The sequence below is a fragment of the Cuculus canorus genome, unplaced genomic scaffold, assembly GCF_017976375.1.
Source record: "Cuculus canorus isolate bCucCan1 unplaced genomic scaffold, bCucCan1.pri scaffold_105_arrow_ctg1, whole genome shotgun sequence".
Taxonomy (NCBI): Eukaryota; Metazoa; Chordata; class Aves; order Cuculiformes; family Cuculidae; genus Cuculus; species Cuculus canorus.
In genome coordinates this window covers 1-19,614 of record NW_026527754.1, presented here as the reverse complement: position 1 = coordinate 19,614, position 19,614 = coordinate 1, and the positions used below count along the sequence as shown (strand labels likewise).

At 51.3% G+C, this 19,614-nt stretch overlaps 2 protein-coding genes across 2 annotated transcripts; both read left to right on the top strand.

The window, feature by feature from the left end:
• Positions 1–6,588: 6,588 nt before the first annotated feature.
• Positions 6,589–7,522, top strand: LOC104058464 (olfactory receptor 14A16). Its single transcript, XM_009559988.2, is given in 2 exon segments — positions 6,589–7,209; positions 7,211–7,522. Coding segments are annotated over 2 exon segments (933 nt in total).
• Positions 7,523–15,869: 8,347 nt separating this feature from the next.
• On the top strand, positions 15,870–17,042 carry LOC128850589 (olfactory receptor 14A16-like). Its single transcript, XM_054055546.1, has 2 exons — positions 15,870–15,884; positions 16,086–17,042. The coding sequence occupies exon 2, from the start codon at positions 16,086–16,088 to the stop codon at positions 17,040–17,042; it is 957 nt and encodes a 318-aa protein (XP_053911521.1). The 5' UTR covers positions 15,870–15,884.
• The last annotated feature ends 2,572 nt before the right edge of the window (positions 17,043–19,614 follow it).

Sequence of the window (19,614 nt, the reverse complement as noted above, 5' to 3'; positions counted from 1 at the left end):
GTAGAAACAAAATATGGAAAGATATGGAGAGCTAACGTGATGATAGGGGAGAGGAAAAAGAGTCACAAAGTGGAACTTGGAAGGTGGAAACTGACTGTGAGGAATAAGAAATGTCATGGGAATGGGTAGTGGATGGACAGACTATTTTTTGAGCTTGAAGATCACAGGCTTCTAAAATATCTTGGGTTGGAAGAGGCTCATAAGGATCACTGGAGTGATCCCTGACCCTCACACAACTGTGTCAAATGAAACCATATGACTAAGATCATTGTCAAGATGCTCCTCAAACTCTGACAGGCTTGGTGCCATGACCACTCTACTGGGGAGCCCGTTCCAGTTACCCACCACTCTCTAAATGAAGAACCTTTTCCTGAAATCCAGTTGGAACTTCCCCTGATGCAGCTTCATTCCATTTCCTCGTGTACCACTGCTGGTCACCAGAGAGCAGATCAGCCCCTTCCCCTCCACTGCCCCCCTTGAGGCAGTTGCAGAGTGCGATGAGGTCCCATCCAGTCCCCAGCCGTGTCCCATGCTGGGCTCTGCACACAGCCCTGCTCTGGGCTCTGGCAAGCTCTGGGCAGGAAGAGAGGCCGGGCAGGGCTGTTGTTCACCTGGCACCGAGTCCAGCAGGAGGGAGAAGATGGGCAGAGAGCAAAGCTCACCCATCAGCTGTTGGGAGTGGCCAGTGCTGGAACTGGGGATGGGAGAGACCAGTGCCCTGGGGCACCTTCCCAGTCTGTCCCTGCCACTGAGGGCACTGACCGACCTCCTCTCTCCTGCACCTGCAGGGCTGGGCTCTGCCCCTCACACCCATTGCAGCGTGTCCTCCCCCTGCATGGTCACACAGCTCAGCCAGCGCTGGTGGTGTCCTCTCCTGGGCACTTTCCAGCTCAGCCCAGCCCCTCCCAGCTCTCCCCACAGCCCTGCTTTCTCTCCAGCCCCGCAGAGCCACCCAGCCTGGGCTGCCCCACGGCAGTGCCCACCGCAGGGTGCAGCAGAGCTCTGGGCTCTCTCCCACAGCCCCTCTGAAGGGCACTGCAGCTGCTGGGGGGCAGAGGTGGGTCTCAGCCTCCCCCACAGCCCAGGGCTGGAGGCTTGACCCAGAACAAGGACATGGAGAGCTGTGGAAATCTAGGACTCCTGGTTTCAACCCAGCAGATGCCACCACAGACTGACTGTGCCCCCTCCGTGCAGCCCCTCTGCCCAGGCCAGGACAAGAGTCTGAACTCAGCAGCAGAGCACCCCGGCCCACACGAGGGCCTACAGGAAGAGGCTTCTCTTGCTCATGGATTCTTCTCTGCAGGCACAGAAATGCTCCCTTGCTCTTCTCCAGGGTCATCACTTTCCCCAGGGGAGCATGTCCAAGCTGGCGTGGCTGCCAGTCCTGGTTCCCTATTTGTGCAGCCCACAAGGTCACTTTTATGGCCCAACCTTCTAAGTTCAGGCCCTTCTATGTCCTGACTCTTGTATGACCCAACTCTTCCATGAATAGTCTATGACCTGACTCTCCTGTCATCCTCCTGTGACCTGACTCTTCTAAGATCCAACTCTTGAATGACTTGACTCTTCTACGACTCTACTATGACCTGACTCTTGTATGACCCAAGTCTTCTATCACTCTTATGTCAGTCTGCTTTTCTATAATTCAGCTTTTCTATGACCCTTCTTTGACCCAACTCTTCTATGACCCTGCTATTGTTCTATGATCCAGCTCTTCTATGATCTTGTTCTTCTAAGACTCAGTTCTTTAATGACTCGACTCTTCTGTGACCGTTCTGTGACCTGACAATTCTATGACCTAACAGTACTATGACCCAGCTCTTCTCTGATCCAACATTTCTATGATCTGACCAGTCTATCATCCTTCGGTGACCTGACTCTTGTACGACCCACTGGTTTTATGAATCTTCTATGTAACGTTTTTTGATACTACTCTTCAATGACCTCGTTTTTCTATTACTCCTCTGTGACACAACATTTTTGACCCTGTCCCTCTATCAGCCAACTCTTAGACTCATAGAATCATTGAATAGTTAGCATTGTAAGGGACTTCAAAGATCAGCTAGTTCCAACACCCCTGCCATGGGCAGGGATGTCCCACTAGATCAGACTGCCCAAGGCCACATCCAACCTGGTCTTGAACACCTCCAGGGATGGGGCAGCCACAACCTCCCTTGGCAACCTGTTCCAGTGTCTCACCACTCTCATGGTGAAGCAATCCTTCCTAATGTCATGTCTAAATCTGCCCCTCTGCAGTTGGTACCTCTTCCCCCTCATCCTATCACCACAAGCCTTTACGAATAGCCCCTCTCCAGCTTTCCTGTAGGCCCACTTCAGGTACTGGAAGGTCGCTATAAGATCTCCTCAGAGCCTTCTCTTCTCCAGGCTCAACAAGCACAACTCTCCCAGCCTGTCTTCATATGGGAGGTTCTCCAGCCCTCTGATCATCTTTGTAGCCTCCTCTGGACCCGTTCCAACAGCTCCATCTCCTTCTTACATTGAGGATTCCGGAACCGGATACACTACTCCAGATGAGGTCTCACAAGAGAGGAATAGAGGGGCAGAATCACTTCCCTCCACCTGCTGGCCACGCTGCTTTGGATGCAGCCCAGGATACAGTTGGCCTTCTGGGCTACAAGTGCACATTGACGGTTCATGTCGAGCTTCTCATCAGCCAGCACCCCCATGTTCTTCTCTGCAGGGCTGCTCTCAATCACATCATCCCCCATTGTGTACTGAAAATGGGGATTGCCCCGACCCAGGTGCAGGACCTTACACTTGGCTTTGTTGAACCTCATGAGGTTCTCAGAGGCCCACTTCTCCAGTCTGTCCAGGTCCCTCTGGATGACATCCTGTCCTTCCGGTGTGGCAACTACACCACTCAGCTTGGTGAGAGTGCACTCAATCTCAGTATTAATATCATTGATAAAGATATTGAACAGCACCGGTCCCAGCATGGACCCCTGAGGGACACAACTCATCACGGATCTCCATCTGGACTTTGAGCCATTGACCACTACTCTCTGAATATGATCATCCAGGCAGTTTCTTATCCACCGTACTGTCCACTCATCGAATCCATAAGTCTCCAATTCAGAGAGAAGGATGTTGCAGGGGACCGTGTCAAAGTCTTTACAGAAGTCCAGATAGATCACATCCATTGGTTTACCCATGTCCACTGCTGCAGTTAGCCCACCATAGAAAGCCACTAAGGTGATCATGCAGGACTTGCCCCCGGTGAAGCCATTCTGGCTGCCATTAATCACCTCCCTGTCCTCCATGTGCTTTACCAGAGCTTCTAGGAGGATCTGTTCCATGATCTTCCCAGATCTCTTCTATAACAATTCTATACCCTGAGTCTTCTTCAGTCCATCTGTGACATGACCCTTCAATGACCCAAATCTCCTATGACTCTTCTATGACCCCTACACATCTCTGATCCGACCTTTCCACGACCCAACTCTTCCATTACCATTCAAAGACGAAGCTCCTCTATGACCAGTCAATTCTATGATCCCACTCTTGTATGACTCTTCTCTGAACCTCCTGTGACCCAATTCTACTACAAGCTAACTCTTCTATGACTCTTCTATGACACGACACTTCTGTGACCATTCAGTGACCACCCTCTTCTGCGATCCTAGCTTCTATGAACTGACTGCTCTCTGACACTTCTATAACTCGACCCTCGTATAACCCAACTCATCTATGACCCTTCTAAGACCCAATTCCTCTATTACCCGACCCTTCTACAACCTCTCTCTGACACAAATGTTTTATGATTTTTCAATGCCCGACTCTCCTAGGATCCAACCCTCCTTTGTTCCCCTGTGAAACTGCTATGACATGACTCTTCTATGCCCCGGTTCAATAACGATCCAAGTCTTCTATGACCCCACCATTCTATGACCCAACGTTTCTATGGGATCTCATAGTCAATAAGCCAGTCAGGTGCCTTCTGCTGGCCTGTCAGAGACACTACCAGATGTGAGCTTAAAAGCACAAATCCCAGCTGTGAATCAAGGGCTGAGCTATCAGCTGCTTCAGAAATCGGTGACCTCACAGCCTCTTTCCCAGCCATATTCCTGCTGCTGTCCTGTCCCCTCCAGAGGCAGAAGTGACCTCACAGTCCCCTTCACAGCCAATGCCTTCCTCTTGAGGCTCTGGACTTCATTACTCCTTTGCCCCTGCTTGGGGAGGCCAGGAGGTGTTCCACAGTTTTCCTACCCCTGGCATTGCATCCCCTCCCATCCCACTGCCCCCAGGAAGAGCCCCGAGCCCTGTGGGAGGGACAGGGTCTGCCTGCCCAGTACCTGGGGGTCAGGCCTTGGCCTTTCTGCTTCACCAAGCAAACCCAGGCTTCTCTCAGCATCACAGCTGCCTGCACAGTGCCTTTGCCTGCCTGCAATCATGGCCTCCAATTATCGTCCCTAACGAGTCCCTGGGGAAGCTTTGTCACTAACCATCCTCACTGAGACCAATTAAGACTTCAAGGAACTCTGAGTTCTGCTTTTGACTTCTTGAGAGCTTTCTTCAACCTTCTCTAAGCAGCTGAGGTTCAAGGACTCATCAGCAAATCCACCCTGGGTCTCATTAAAATACAGAAAGCCTTAACGAGCTCTTTGTCTTCCTGAAGTTTTCTTCAGGTCTTCAAGCCTTGCAGAGCTCCTTGCAGTCATTTCCCAATGTGGATAAAGAGTAAGATTTAAAAGTAGACCAAGTAAAAACATGTTTTAATGTAAAGTTTATATTTCATTACTTCTCAGCTTAGAGAAGAGGTGACAGAAGCTTCTCCAATTGGTGTTGATGCCAAGTGTCTCCTCAAGAGGTCTGGACAGCATGGAGAAGCAGTCCCTTGGGGTCTGACCCTGCAAGGAGAGCCTCGCTCCTCACCTCCCCAACCCCACCATTTCTGACAGCGACCACATGGGACTTGCATCCATTTTCCTTTCTGTTCTCACAGCTTGGAGAAATGAGATCATTCCCTGTCACCTTCCTGTTGTCCTGTTTAATGATGGCACAAAAACCCCACAGTGATTCTTGTGCCAAAGACATCCTGGTAACCAAGTGTCTCCCCTGGAGCCCCAGGGACACCTGGAGGGAGCCCCGAGGGGGCAGAGAAAGGGCTGCCTTGGGCTGCTCCTCTGCTGCTGAGCTGGGCTGGGCTCCTGGCACGGAGGGAGCTGGTGGCAAGTGGGCAGCGCTACAAAGAGCCATCTCTGGGCAGGAGCAGCTCCTCTGCAAAGCCCAGCAGGGCTGAGGGCACTGCCTGCAGGCAGCGAGAAGAGAAGCAGGAGAGAGGTTAAAGAGAGATGGAGGTGGGAGGACGCTGAGACTTCATTGAGGGAGAAATCCTCCCAGCCCTGACCATGGTTAGTATCTGGCTGTAGGACAATGCAGGTGAGGCTCCTGGGGGAATCTCCTAAAGCTGGCCGATCCCACACCCCATCGCTTGGTGTGCGTGCCTGGCTGCCTCTGCCCTGGCCTCTCTCAGCCAGACCCTCACTCTCTTTCTCCCTGTTTCTCCCCTTGTCTCTGTTCTTGCTGTTTTTCTCTTGTTCTCACTGCCGGACTCTCTGGGGATTGGGGTTTCATCTTAAAGTCACCCAATAACCCGGTGGTTCCTTTCCTGCAGTTGAGTCTCTTGGGAATCCCTGTCCCAGCTTTCCTTTGAGCTGTGAGGCTGTGGGCAATGCAGTCAGTTGGGACTGGGGAAGGACTTGAATCTCTTGTAATCAAATGCCATCCTGAGGTCACTTGTCTCTCCTTGAGTTGTCCTTCCGAGCTGTGAGATTCCCTCCAGAATGCAAACCTGTCCCATCGCATCTTTGTGATACCTGAAGACCCCATGGAGAAGCGCAGAGATGCTGCAAGAGAGAAAATGCTGCTGGGTTTGTTAAATGAGCCGCGTCTGTCCTGGGCTGAAAGTGGGCGCTGAAAACTTAAGAGTATGGTGAGACATTGAGTGCTGTGAGGTGGATCCCTGGATCAGCCTGGCCTGGTGCCTTTTCAGGGAAACGTGGGAAAGTGATTCCCCTCCATGTCAGAAAGGTGCAATCCCAGGGCAGCTGGGACCAAGAGCGAGGGACAGAGCAGCTCCTCTCCCTCTGCACTGAGTCACAGGCAATGCTCTCACCTCACAGGAAACCTCCTGTTCTCCCTGAGTACAGCAGAGATGCTGAAGGTTTCAAAATCCAATAAAGTCTCCAGCTGAGATGGGAGAGTGCTACAAAATATCCTCTTCCTCTCAAACACATTTGTGATTGCGGTTTCTTAGCACTGCAAGTGCAGATGCTGACGAATACTTTGGCATTGGGAGCAGTTTTATCAGACAAATTCCAACACCAGGACTGCCAACACATGGATCCACTGATGCAGAGCAGGGCTGATTCCTCGCAGACAGTGGGCAGACACCGTGCTCCTCGCTGCATCGTCAGCCAGCACCAAGCAGGGCTCCAGGTGTTGAGGTGAATTTTGATCTCATATAAATGAAGACAGACATGGGAATTGTGCAGTGTGAGGAATGGCTCCCCTAAATTTTCACTGTCCTTTTCTTCTTTTTCAGTGGTTCATATCCAGAGGCAGCAGATGTCCAACAGCAGCTCCATCACCCAGTTCCTCCTCCTGGCATTCACAGACACACGGGAGCTGCAGCTCTTGCACTTCTGGCTCTTCCTGGGCATCTACCTGGCTGCCCTCCTGGGCAACGGCCTCATCATCATCACCATCGTCTGTGATTACCACTTCTACACCCCCATGTACTTCTTCCTCCTCAATCTCTCTGTTCTTGACCTGGGATCCATCTCCACCACTGTCCCTAAAGCGATGTCCAACTTCCTCTGGAACACCAGGGCCATCTCCTACCAAGGATGTGTTGCCCAAGTCTTTCTCTTCATCTTCTTGCTTGGAGCAGAGTATTTTCTCCTCACCATCATGTCCTATGACCGCTACGTTGCCATCTGCAAACCCCTGCACTACGGGACCCTCCTGGGCAGCAGAGCTTGTGTCCACATGGCAGCAGCTGCCTGGGGCGCTGGGTTTCTCAATGCTCTGCTGCACACGGCCAATACATTTTCCCTGCCCCTCTGCCAGGGCAATGCTGTGGAACAGTTCTTCTGTGAAATCCCTCAGATCCTCAAGCTCTCCTGCTCACACTCCTTCCTCGGGGAGGATGGGCTTCTTGATGTTAGTGCCTGTTTATTTTTTGGTTTTTTTTGTTTTCATTGTGGTGTCCTATGTGCAGATCTTCAGGGCAGTGCTGAGGATCCCCTCAAAGCAGGGACGGCACAAAGCCTTTTCCACGTGCCTCCCTCACCTGGCCGTGGTCTCCCTGTTTCTCAGCACAGGCATGTTTGCTAACCTGAAGCCCCCCTCCATCTTTTCTCCATCCCTGGATCTGGTGGTGTCAGTTCTGTACTCAGTGGTGCCTCCAGCACTGAACCCCCTCATCTACAGCCTGAGGAACCAGCAGCTCAAGGATGCAGTGTGGAAACTGATGAGTGGATTTTTTAAGCATCGGTGATCGGTCCATCTTTTTCTGCCTATCACTCACAATGAAATGCACAGTAGAAACAACCCTTCTTTAGTAGCTCATGTGGTATGGTTTTTAGTATTTCTTCATTGTGACAATCTTTTCTGAAAAGAAATGTCATTATTCCTGTCACTTCTGAGTCAGTATCTCCCTGTCTTGTGTGACCCAGAGACTCTGTAAACAAGGAGCCGTGCTCTCTGTGTGCTTTAGGAAAATAAAGGCCCCTGAGGCTACTCGTTTGTCCATGGTCCTTCCTACAAGAGTTTTGACTAACAGGGCCTTCAGAGTTGGAGGAGAGAAGAGTTCTAGCACAGCAGCACTGCCAGGGAGCACCAGTGCTTGGTCTTTCTAGAGCTGCTCTCTTTACACCTCCATGGTCTCCTTCCCTGCCCTTGTGCTGGTGGAAGGTCTGAGTGCTCTGAGCTTGGTCCCACTCCTGCGCTGTGGCCGTGCTGTGGTCACAGGCAGGGACAGGCAATGGGCACCTCTGTGATAGGGCTGATGTCCATGGGTTACTGTGAAGGCCTTTGGGACAGAGAGTGCTTCAACGTTACTTCACTTTGAGAACAACATCCCCTGGAAACTGCGTGAGTGCAGCACTGGGATGTGCTTCCTTGGACCAACGTCTCCGTGTCCATTCCTGATGGTGTGGGGCATCTCAGCTGAGTGCAGAGCAGGGTGACCAACCACAGCTCTGGGAGTGGCACAGGAGAACAGAGACCCTGTGACTGCTGCTGTGCAGAGCCGCTGCGTGAGCACGGGGAGGGTCTGTCTCTGAACACCCTGTGTGTGAGATGGGGCACAAGGTGTCCCAGTTCTGCCCCTGACAGCAGGCAGCAAACAATGGGAAATTGTTCTTTACCTTTCATCATCATAATGAGGAAGAAGAATCCGGAAAGGAAAAGGTGTCCTGAAGGTTGAAATAAAATGATGGATTTAATAATGGGCAGGGAAATATCCCACTGGACCAGGGCGCTTATAGCCTCATCCAACCTTGACTTGAACTCCTCAGGACTAGTACTAAAACTAATACTGATTTATATACAATGATATATTGGCATTCGGCCCAATCATAAATTGCACACCACCAGCAATTGTCTTCTGGGCACCCTGGGGAAGCTATCCCAGGGAAATAATCCCAGATGAGTTCCACAAACTGGCCACGTCCATGTCCAGCTGCACCTCCCAGCCCTGAGAAGCAACTTGGACTGCATGGTCACCTTTGCCTTCTTCCTTTGCTCAGTGATACCCAATTCCACCAACATTATTAACGAAAAGGAAACCCGTTTCCTACTGACATTTCTCGCACCCCAGTCCCACAGCTCTCGCCACTGCTGGGCTCTCAGCCAAGCCCTTTCTCACACAGCTCCAAACACATCAGGGGCTCATGGCCTCGTCTCATCGAACACTGAGAACGTCCATGGATTGGGATCCCCCAGCTGCCCTGGGGCCTTGCTCAGTGTTTCCCCCTGAAAGGTTTCTCAAAGCCCAGCTCTCTCAGCCTCTCCTTGTCCATAATGTGCTCCAGCCCCAACCATCCTTCTGGGCTCGGCAGGACTCGCTCCAGGCTGGGCAGGGTCTTCCTTGTGCTGGGAGCCCCGTCCTGGACACAGCAGCCCTGATGTGTCCTGTGGTGGGTTCACCTTGTCCAGCAGCCAGACCCCCCCCCCCTCAATTGCTCACTCCCTACCAAGAACCAACAGGACAGATGGAGAGAGTGAACGAGAAAGCTCATGGGTCAGGGGAGAGCGAAGGAGTTCAGGGACCAATGACTGTCGCTGGCAAAGACACGTGGACTTTGCTGAAGGTCTGTTTAATTTATTGCCAGTTAAGAAAGGTTTGGATTATAAGAAAGAAGAACAAAACATTAAAGCCCATTCCTCTCCTGATTTCTCCCACACTCAAATGACTCCTTTGCTCCCAGTTCCTCTGCCCACCCCATCCCCAGGAGGAGCATGGAGGGTGGTGAAGAGGGGGTTAGCAGACAGTGAAGAACATCTCTGCTGCTCCTTCCTCCTCACACTTCTCCCCTGCTCCAGTGTGGCTCCTCTCCATGGGATCCCATCACATTACAGGTCAAGGCTCAGTGTGGTTCATTCCTTTCTCTCTACCCGTGGGGCAGTGTCAGGGCCCTGAGAGCATCCATGGGCCTTCATGGCCCTGACCAGCATCACCTGGACCTCCACCCACCCCTCTGTTCATGGCCCAGGAGACCAGGTTTGACTGACATCCCCAGCTTGAGCTAATCTGTAGGTGTGTGGGTCTGCAGACACAGACACAGCCTGTCCTGTCCATGGGCCTTGTTGAGTCAGACTTGCAGAGTCACTTCCCAGGGTGGTTCTTTATGGGGTTAAAAATGGAATGACATTGTAGCCATCCCAGTGCCAGAACCCAGGAGATTCACAGAGGCATAGGGCCATCCTTCTGCCTTTCTTTTCATCGCTTGGTCAGGTCTGAAAGGCAATATAGAAAAGCAGGTGAGGTTTCAGGGTGCAGATGATGGAAAGGAGGGAGCAGAGCCACCACATGACATGATCTAAAATCAGTTTATTCAAAACCATCCTCTTCCTTTCACAGAGCTCTTAAGTCTTCCACAAGAACCTGGAAGCTCTGAGATGCCTCCACCTCCCACTCTTTTAGCTTTTAAGCTGACAGTTTCCAAGTCATTTTGTTTGAATTCTGTTTCCAGCCTAAAGCACCCCAAGGGCTGGAGAAGGTCCAGGAGACTGGCAGAAGGATCCCGCTCCTCTGGACAAGAAGGTGGATGTTCTCAGGTATCATAGAAGGTGTGGAAGACGGATAGCTGTGTTCATGGATCAGATCAAATGCCAAAATACTCGCTTTTAACTGTGGCCTCGGTGCCTCGTTGGTGTCTAAAGTCTCTGTGCAGATGCTGACATGGACTGAGCATCCTGGTCTGAATTCAGAGCTGGCCCTGCTTGGAGGTGGGCATTGGACTGGAGGTCACCTGAGCAATCTTATTCCCTAGGGTTTTTCTTTGAAAATAAAATATAGAGACCCACTTAGCAGGTTGCCCCGAGCCTCCCCCTGCAGGCCAAAGTGTGCCCTCACACCCCCTGCTGTGGGCCCTTAACTCCATCCTGGCAGACCTCCTGCTCTCCAGTTTCTCCACTTCCTTTTTGAACTGTGAGACCCTTTGGGTCCTGTGGCATCGTCCTGGTGCCAGAAGAGTGAGGGCAGTGATTGTCTCCTTTGCACAGCGTCAAGAGTTGCTCCCTCTGCTCCCTCACAGAGAGTGGCTGTGGGTGGGCAAGAAGTTGTCAGGGGGACACGGCCAGGACAGCTGACTCCGGCTGGTCAGAGGGAGATTCCACAACATAGATGACATGGTCCGTCATAAACCTGTGGCAGGAGAAGGAAGAAGTGGAGATTTTTATAGCTCAAGGTGACGGGTAGTGGTAGACAGGTGGGGTGTCAGTCTGCTTGAGGGAGATGACAACTGATGGTATTTGCATTTTCTCTTGGAACTTCCTCAGCCTTGAAAAGAGAAGGCTTCAGGGAGACCTCATAGCAGCCTTCCAGTACCTGAAGGGGGTCACCAAGAAGGGTGGGGAGGGTCTCTTTACAAGGGCATGGAGGGATAGGACAAGGGGGAATGGCTTTAAATTAGAAGTGGGAAGATTCAGATTAGACATTAGGAAGAAATTCTTCACAAAGAAGGTGGAGAGGCTCTGGCCCAGGTTGCCCAGGGAAGCTGTGGATGCCCCCTCCCTGGAGGTGTTCAAGGCCAGGTTGGATGGGGCCTGGTCCAGTGGAATGTGTCCCTGCCCATAGCGAGGAACTGGGTGGGCCTTAAGGTCGCTTCAACCCAAACAATTCTATGATTCTGAAAAGTACAGAAATAAACTGAAATTTTCATTTTTTTTTAGGTTCACTTTAAAATCTTCCTCTTTGACAACACTGAGAATGACTCCAAGGAGCTGTACAAGGCTTGAAGACCTGAAGAAATCTCCAGGCAGAGAAAGAGCTCGTTAAGGCTTTCTCTATTTTAATGAGACCCAGGGTGGATTTGCTGATGAGTCCTGGAATCTCAGCTCCTTAGAAGAGACTGAAGAAACATCTCAAGAAGTCAACAGCAGAACTCAGAGTATCTTGAAGTCTTAATTGGTCTCAGTGAGGATTGTTCCTGACAAAGCCTCCCCAGGGACTCGTTAGAGCAGAGAATTGGAGGCCATGATTGCAGGCAGGCAAAGGTGCTGTGCAGGCAGCTGTGATGCTGAGAAAAGCCTGGGTTTGCTTGATGAAGCAGAATGGCCAAGGCCTGACCCCCAGCCCTGGGCAGGCAGATCTCACTTGGACCACAATGACATTGGTGTCATGAACATTCTCACATGGCCGAATCAAGTTGGGAGCAGTTATTTCATGTAATTCCAAATACAGGCCTGTAGAGTTATGGGAGATGCCAAGGCTCTCACATATCTCCATGGAGGTGTAGAAGAGTTGGGTCATAGATGGGCAGGGTCATAAAAGTGTTAGGTCATAGAAGAGTGACAGAAAACTTGTGTTTGAGAAGAGTCAGGTGATAGAAGGGTTGAGTCATAGAGGAGTAACAGAAGAGTGCAGTCATAGAAGGTTCGTAGAAGTGTTGGATCATAGAATTCTCATAGTGGAACTGGGTCATAGATGATTCAGGTCATCGAGTATTGGGGCCATGGAAGAGTCGATTCATTGAAGTGTGAGTTTATTTGGGTGTTAGAAATGTTTGGTCATAGAAGGGTCACAAAAGGGTTGGTTTAGAGAAGGGTTGGGTAATAGAAGACTCCTAGAAGAGCCAGGTCATGGAAGGAACTGGTCACAGAAGGTTCCTACAAGAGTCAGGTCATGGAAAGTAGCATCATAGAACAGTCAGACCACAGTCATGTCATAGAATGAAGTGTTGTGTCATAGAAGGCTCGAGTTATGGAAGGGCCTGGTCATATAAGAGATGGGTCACAGAAGAGTTGAGTTATAGACGTGTCAGGTAAAGAGGAGTAAGAGAAGATTTCAGTCATAGGAGGTTGATAGAAATTTCGGGTGATAGAAATCTCAGGTCATAGAATTTTCAGGTAATAGAAGCATTGAGTCATAGAAGCATGAGCATTTATTTGGATGACAGAAGAGTTTGGTCATAGAAGGGTCATTGAAGAGTCAGGTCATAGAAAGGTCAGGTCATAAATAGATTGGCTCATAGATTACTCAGGTCCTAGAGGAGTCAGGTCCCAGAAAGTCATAGAAGGATCATAGAAAAATTGGGTCATAGAAGGCTTGATTCATAGAAGGCTCGAGTTTTAGAAGAGTCGGGTCATAGAGGGGTCATAGAAGAGTGGAGTGGTAGAAGAGTTGGTTCATAGAAGAGATGGGTTATAGAAGGGTCATAAAATATTTGGGTCATGGAAGAGTCGAGTCATAGAAGCATGAGAGTTTAGTTAGGAAAAGGAAGGATCAGGTCATAGAAATGTCTTAGAAGAGTCAGGTCATAGAAGTGTTGGGTCATAGAAGAGTTGGGTCATGAATTATTTGCATCATAGAGGAGTTGACTCAGAGTCAGGTCATAGAAGAGTCATAGAGAAGTCAGGTTATAGAAAGCCATAGAAGGGTCAGAGAAGAGTTTGGTCATAGAATGCTTGAGTCGTAGAAGACACGTGTTATAGGAGTGTTGGATTATAGAAGGCTCCTGGAATAGCTGGATCGCAGAAGGGTAGGGTCCTAGAAGTGTTGGGTCACTGAAGTGTGAGGGGTCCCATAAAAGGGACACTGAAGAGTCGGGGCATGGAAGACTCGAGTCATAAAAGAGTCATAGAAGGGTCATATAGGCATCAGATCCTTGAAGAGTCATTAGAGGAGGGAGGTCATAAATGGCTCAGGTCACAGAAAGGCTGGGTCATAGAAGGCACAGCTCCTGTAAGCGTCTGGTCATAGAGGAGTCGGTTCAGAGAAGTATCAGGTCATAAAAATGTTGGGTCATAGAAGGGCTGTGTCATAGCAGGATGGTGGGACACAATGTACCCAAGGGAAACCCAGTCCCCTTCTCCTTCACACATCCAGAAATGGAATCAGAGGGGACAAGATCTGAGGGACAGCCTTTAGCTTCCCTGTTCATCCACTGACCATTTCTGAAACGGACATCAAATATTGTGATTTTACTGTTCCTGAAGCAGCAAACACTCATCATGGGGCCCTTGAACGGCCTTTCAAGTTGACACCGATTCTCAGCCTGGACCCTTGCTGAGCTTGGAGGATGCTGTCCTTAAAGACCATCTGTCCTGAGCTGTGTGACCATGTCCCAGATCTGTCTCCCACAGGAACGGCTCCAGCTCCTCCTGCCTGTGCCCCTGGCTGAGGGCATTGCTGCCCATTTGCCCTGCAGCTGTGGCACCAGGCAAGCTCATCCCTGCCATGAGGAAACCTGGGACCACGCGTCCAAGACCCAGTGTGTGCAGAGGCTTTGCCTGGAACAGAATCATGGCTGGGACAGAAGAGTGCTGAATGTCTTTCTAGTCCCGGGCCAAAAGATCCAGGATGAATTACCTAAATTCACTCAGTGGAATACATTCTCCCAGCCTGGAGAAATGAGATCATGTTCCTGGTGTCCTGTCTAATGAAAAGACAAACATGAAGTGACTCTTGTGTCCAGTTATTTTTGTAAGAGGAGCAATGACAGTGCAGGACAGAAGTGTCTCTGCCAGCTGAGGGAGGGAAGATGAGGGATGGCTTCAGGCTGTTTCTCAGCAGGTTCCCCTGGAGCCCCAGGGACACCTGGAGGGAGCCCCGAGGGGGCAGAGAAAGGGCTGCCTTGGGCTGCTCCTCTGCTGCTGAGCTGGGCTGGGCTCCTGGCACGGAGGGAGCTGGTGGCAAGTGGGCAGCGCTACAAAGAGCCATCTCTGGGCAGGAGCAGCTCCTCTGCAAAGCCCAGCAGGGCTGAGGGCACTGCCTGCAGGCAGCGAGGGCAGAGGAGGGAGGCACAGAGAGGGGAAAGGCAGGGTGGGGTGGGAGGAAAGAGGAGGCTTCATTTGGAGAAAATCTTCACAGCCCTTCTCCAGGTGAGTCTCTGGGTGCAGGACAATGCAGGTGCTGTTCCTGGAAGGATCTCCTAAAGCCAACACAGCCACAGCCTGTGGGATCTGTCAGGAGGGCTCTTGCTGTTTCTCCAGCAGAGAAAAACCAGAGTGAGTGCTCAGCCTGCCCGGGGAGTTCCCCATGGAGGGACAGAGAGAAGGTATGGGGGAAGAAGCACCTCCTGGCAGGAGAGGGTCTTTCTGCTTTCAGGAGGTGCTGTGTGAGTCAGGGCTGCTCACAGCTCCAAATGCCTTCAGGGTATTTCTAAGAGGAAAAGATCAGGGCAGAGATTCTGTTAAAGATAAGGAACTCTTTCTCTCTTTTTCACTTTCCTACTCTTGGGAAATTGTGGGGGGAGGGGGAGAGATGAGGGAGGGAGAAGGCAGAGAGAATGGATCAAGAGGCTCTCTCTTTTTTTTTTTTTTTCTGTCTTCTTTTTCCTGTGTTCTTGTTGTTGCTCTCTTGTTCTCGCTGCCAGGCTCTTTGGGGATGGGAGTTGCAGCAGTCGAGTCAGGCACTGATTTTCTGATTCCTGCCATGCAGGTGGAATGGAAAGTCCAAGCTTTCATCTCATCTGTGGGGCTGTGGGCAGTGCAGTCTGTGTCATGCCCTGAGGAATAAGCTAACTCTCCCTTACTGTGAGATACTATCATTAGGACACTAAGTTATCTCCTTGAGGTTTCTTTCCAAGCTGTGAACTTCCCTCCAGGATGCAAAGCTGTCCTGTCACCTCTCGGTGTTACCTGAAAGCCCCATGGAGAAGCACAGAGATGCTACAAGAGAGAAAATGCTTCTGTTTTTTAAATGAGCCGTGTGTGTCCTGGGCTGAAAGTGGGTGCTGAGACCTTAGGAAAGGGTGAGACATTGAGTGCTCGGCAGTGGGGTTCTCCTCTCTCACTGCCTGGTGGCTTTTTAGGTTAACATGAGAATTACAAGCCCAGGGCAGCTGGGAACAAGAGCGAGGGACAGAGCAGCTCCCCTCCCTCTGCACTGAGCCACAGGCAATGCTCTCGCCTCGCAGGACTCCTTCTGATCTCCGTGAGTGCAGCAGAGATGCTGAGGGGTTTTCACTTCCAGGAAACTCTCCAGCTGAGATGGGAGCGAGCTACGAAAAACCCTCTCCCCCTAAAACACTTTTGTGTTTGGGGAGTCTTAGCACTGGGAGTGCAGATGCTGCCGAGCCCTTCTGCACCAGGAGCAGTTTTATCTGACAAATTTCAACACCAGAACTGTCCCCACCGTCCCCATGAGCCCCTGCTGCAGAGCAGGGCTGAGTCCTGGCAGCCAGCGGGCAGAGGCCCTGCTTGTCCCAGCACAGTCAGCCGGCACCGAGCAGGGCTCCAGGCACGGAGCTGAAGGAAGGGCTGTGAAAGGAAAAGCAGTGGCAAGCGTACAGTGTGAGAAATGGCTTTGATGATTTTACTCAGACTCCTAAGTCTCTCCTAACTTCTCACTGTAATTTCGATTTTGTTCAGTGCTTCACATCCAGAGGCAGCAGATGTCCAACAGCAGCTCCATCACCCAGTTCCTCCTCCTGGCATTCGCAGACACACGGGAGCTGCAGCTCTTGCACTTCTGGCTCTTCCTGGGCATCTACCTGGCTGCCCTCCTGGGCAACGGCCTCATCATCACCACCATCGCCTGTGACCACCACCTCCACACCCCCATGTACTTCTTCCTCCTCAACCTCTCCCTTCTTGACCTGGGATCCATCTCCACCACCCTTCCCAAATCCATGGCCAATTCCCTCTGGGACACCAGGACCATTTCCTACTTGGGATGTGTTACCCAAGTCTTTCTATTTATCTTCTTTTTTACTGCAGAGTATTCTCTTCTCACGGTCATGTCCTACGACCGCTACGTTGCCATCTGCAAACCCCTGCACTACGGGACCCTCCTGGGCAGCAGAGCTTGTGTCCACATGGCAGCAGCTGCCTGGGGCGCTGGGTTTCTCTATGCTCTGCTGCACACGGCCAATACATTTTCCCTGCCCCTCTGCCAGGGCAATGCTGTGGACCAGTTCTTCTGTGAAATCCCACAGATCCTCAAGCTCTCCTGCTCAGATGCTGCCCTGAGGGAGGTTGGCTTTCTGGTGTTTAGTGTCTTTTTATCATTTGGCTGTTTTGTTTTCATTGTGGTGTCCTATGTGCAGATCTTCAGGTCAGTGCTGAGGATTCCCTCTGAGCAGGGACGGCACAAAGCCTTTTCCACGTGCCTCCCTCACCTGGCCGTGGTCTCCCTCTTTATCAGCACTGGTATGTTTGCCTACCTGAAACCCCCCTCCGTCTCCTCTCCATCCCTGGACATTGTGCTGTCATTTCTGTACTCAGTGGTGCCTCCAGCACTGAACCCCCTCATCTACAGCTTGAGGAATCAGCAGCTCAAGGATGCAGTGTGGAAACTGATATCTGGATGGTTCTCTGAAGCAATGAACTGCTCATCATCTTCTGCATAGCAGTTATCATGCAACTCATGGCAGGCCCAGACTGGCTTCTGTATTTTTTGTTGTAGTTGCTTGTTTTTCAATTGGGATATTCTTGTCATTCTGTTTTTAATTCATCTTCTTCTGTTTTCTTTTCTTAATGATTGTCTGCGTAAATGAGGAGCTCTGCTCTCCGTGTGTTTCGGAAAAATAAAGGGATATTCACGGATATTTGTTTCTTGATCTCTTTGCTCCAAAGCCTTTTTGGAGCTGCAGGGACAGTTCCTGTGGGCATGGGTGGAGAGGAAAAGAGTCCCAGCACGGCAGCCCTGCCAGGCACCAGCGCTTGATCTCCTCGAGCTGTTCTCTCTCCACTTCCACACTCTCCTCCTCACCCCTTGCCTTGCTGGAAGGCCTGAGGGCTCTGAGCTTGGTCACAGCGGTGCTGCGTGGCAGTGCTGTGCCCGCAGGCAGGGACAGGCAGAGGGCACTTGTGGGACAGAGCCGCCTCCACAACAGCCTTTCCGTAGAGCAAGGGGATCTCCTCAGGGCAGAGTCTGAAGGCTCAGGGCTTCTTTCAGGGTTTCCCTGAAGTGCATGTTCAAGAACCTGAGCCCTAGATGAAATCACCAATGTAAAGATAAGCACTGCAGGTGTGATGGGTTTGGGAAGGCTATAGTTTTCTTTCACAGAATCACAGAAGGTTGGAAAGGACCCATTGGATCATCGAGTCCAACCATTCCTAACACTCCCTAAACCATGTACCTCAGCACTTCATCCACCCGTTCCTTAAACACCTCCAGGGAAGGCGACTCGACCCCCTCCCTGGGCAGCTGTTCCAGCGCCCGATGACTCTTTCTGTGAAGAATTTTTTTCTGATATCCAACCTGAACCTCCCCTGACGGAGCTTCAGGCCATTCCCTCTTGTCCTGTCCCCTGTCACCTGGGAGAAGAGCCCAGCTCCCTCCTCTTCACAACCTCCTTTTAGATAGTTGTAGAGAGTAATAAGGTCTCCCCTCAGCCTCCTCTTCTCCAGGCTAAACAACCCCAGCTCTCCCAGCCGCTCCTTGTATGACTTGTTCTCCAGCCCCCTCACCGGCTTCGTTGCTCTTCTCTGGACACACTCCAGAGCCTCAACATCCTTCTTGTGGTGAGGGGTCCAGAACTGAACACAGTATTCGAGGTGCGGTCTCACCAGTGCCGAGTACAGAGGGAGAATAACCTCCCTGGACCTGCTGGTCACACCGTTTCTGATCCAAGCCAAGATGCCGTTGGCCTTCTTGACCACCTGGGCACACTGCTGGCTCATGTTCAGTCGGCTGTCAACCAGCACTCCCAGGTCCTTCTCTTCCGTGCAGCTCTCCAGCCACTCTTCCCCCAGTCTGTAGCACTGCATAGGGTTGTTGTGCCCCAAGTGCAGGACCCGGCATTTGGCCTTGTTGAACCTCATGCCATTGGTCTCGGCCCAGCAGTCCAGCCTGTTCAGATCCCTTTGCAGAGCCTCCCTACCCTCCAGCAGATCCACACTTCCTCCCAGCTTAGTGCCGTTTGCCAACTTGCTGAGGGTGCACTCAATGCCTTCATCCAGGTCATTGATAAAGACATTGAACAGGGCTGGACCCAGTACCGAGCCCTGAGGAACCCCACTTGTGACTGGCCTCCAACTGGAGTTAACTCCATTGACCACCACTCTCTGGGCCATCCAACCAGTTTTCAACCCAGGAGAGTGTGTGCCCATCCAGGCCAGAGGCTGACAGTTTCTGAAGCAGAATGCTGTGAGAAACTGTGTCAAAGGCTTTCCTGAAGTCCAAGAAGACTCCATCCACAGCCTTTCCCCCATCCAGTAGTCGAGTCACTTTGTCATGGAAGGCGATCAGGTCAGTTTGGCAAGATCTGCCTTTTGTAAACCCCTGTTGACTGGGCCTGATCACCCGGTCCTCTTGCATGTGCTTCAGGATAGCACTCAAGATCACCTGTTCCATGACTTTCCCTGGCACTGAGGTGAGACTGACAGGCCTGGAGTTCCCCGGATCCTCTCTGCAACCCTTCTTGTAGATGGGCACAACATCAGCCGCCTCCAGTCCAGTGGAACTTCCCCAGTCATCCAGGACCGGTGGAAGATGATGGAAAGGGGTTTGGAAAGGACATCCGCCAGCTCCTTCAATACTCTTGGGTGGATCTCATCCAGCCCCATAGACTTGTGGGAGTCTAGCTGGGCAAGCAAGTCTCTAACCGAGACACATCCAGGCCTCCTCTGATAGAACTTCAGGACAGGGTCTGGTCTGTGCCCATGTGCCCTGGAGCACCCACAGAACCTGCCTCAGGTCAATCATCCTGGAGTAACCCCTCAAACCACCATTCCTAGCACTGCCCTCTCTCTCCAGCTTGCAGACATTCTTTGTCCCTCTCTGGAAGAGACAGAATGAGGAGGTCAGAGTTAATGTTCACACTGTTCAGAGGAGATAAGAGCACGTACATCACATGCGTGTGGTGAGATGAACCCAAGAGAACACAAACAGCCCTTCCTTGGGTTCCATGAAGGTGTGTGGGACAGAAAGATTCTCAAGGTCACACCATCTTGAGGTCAACATCCCAAGAGTGAGTG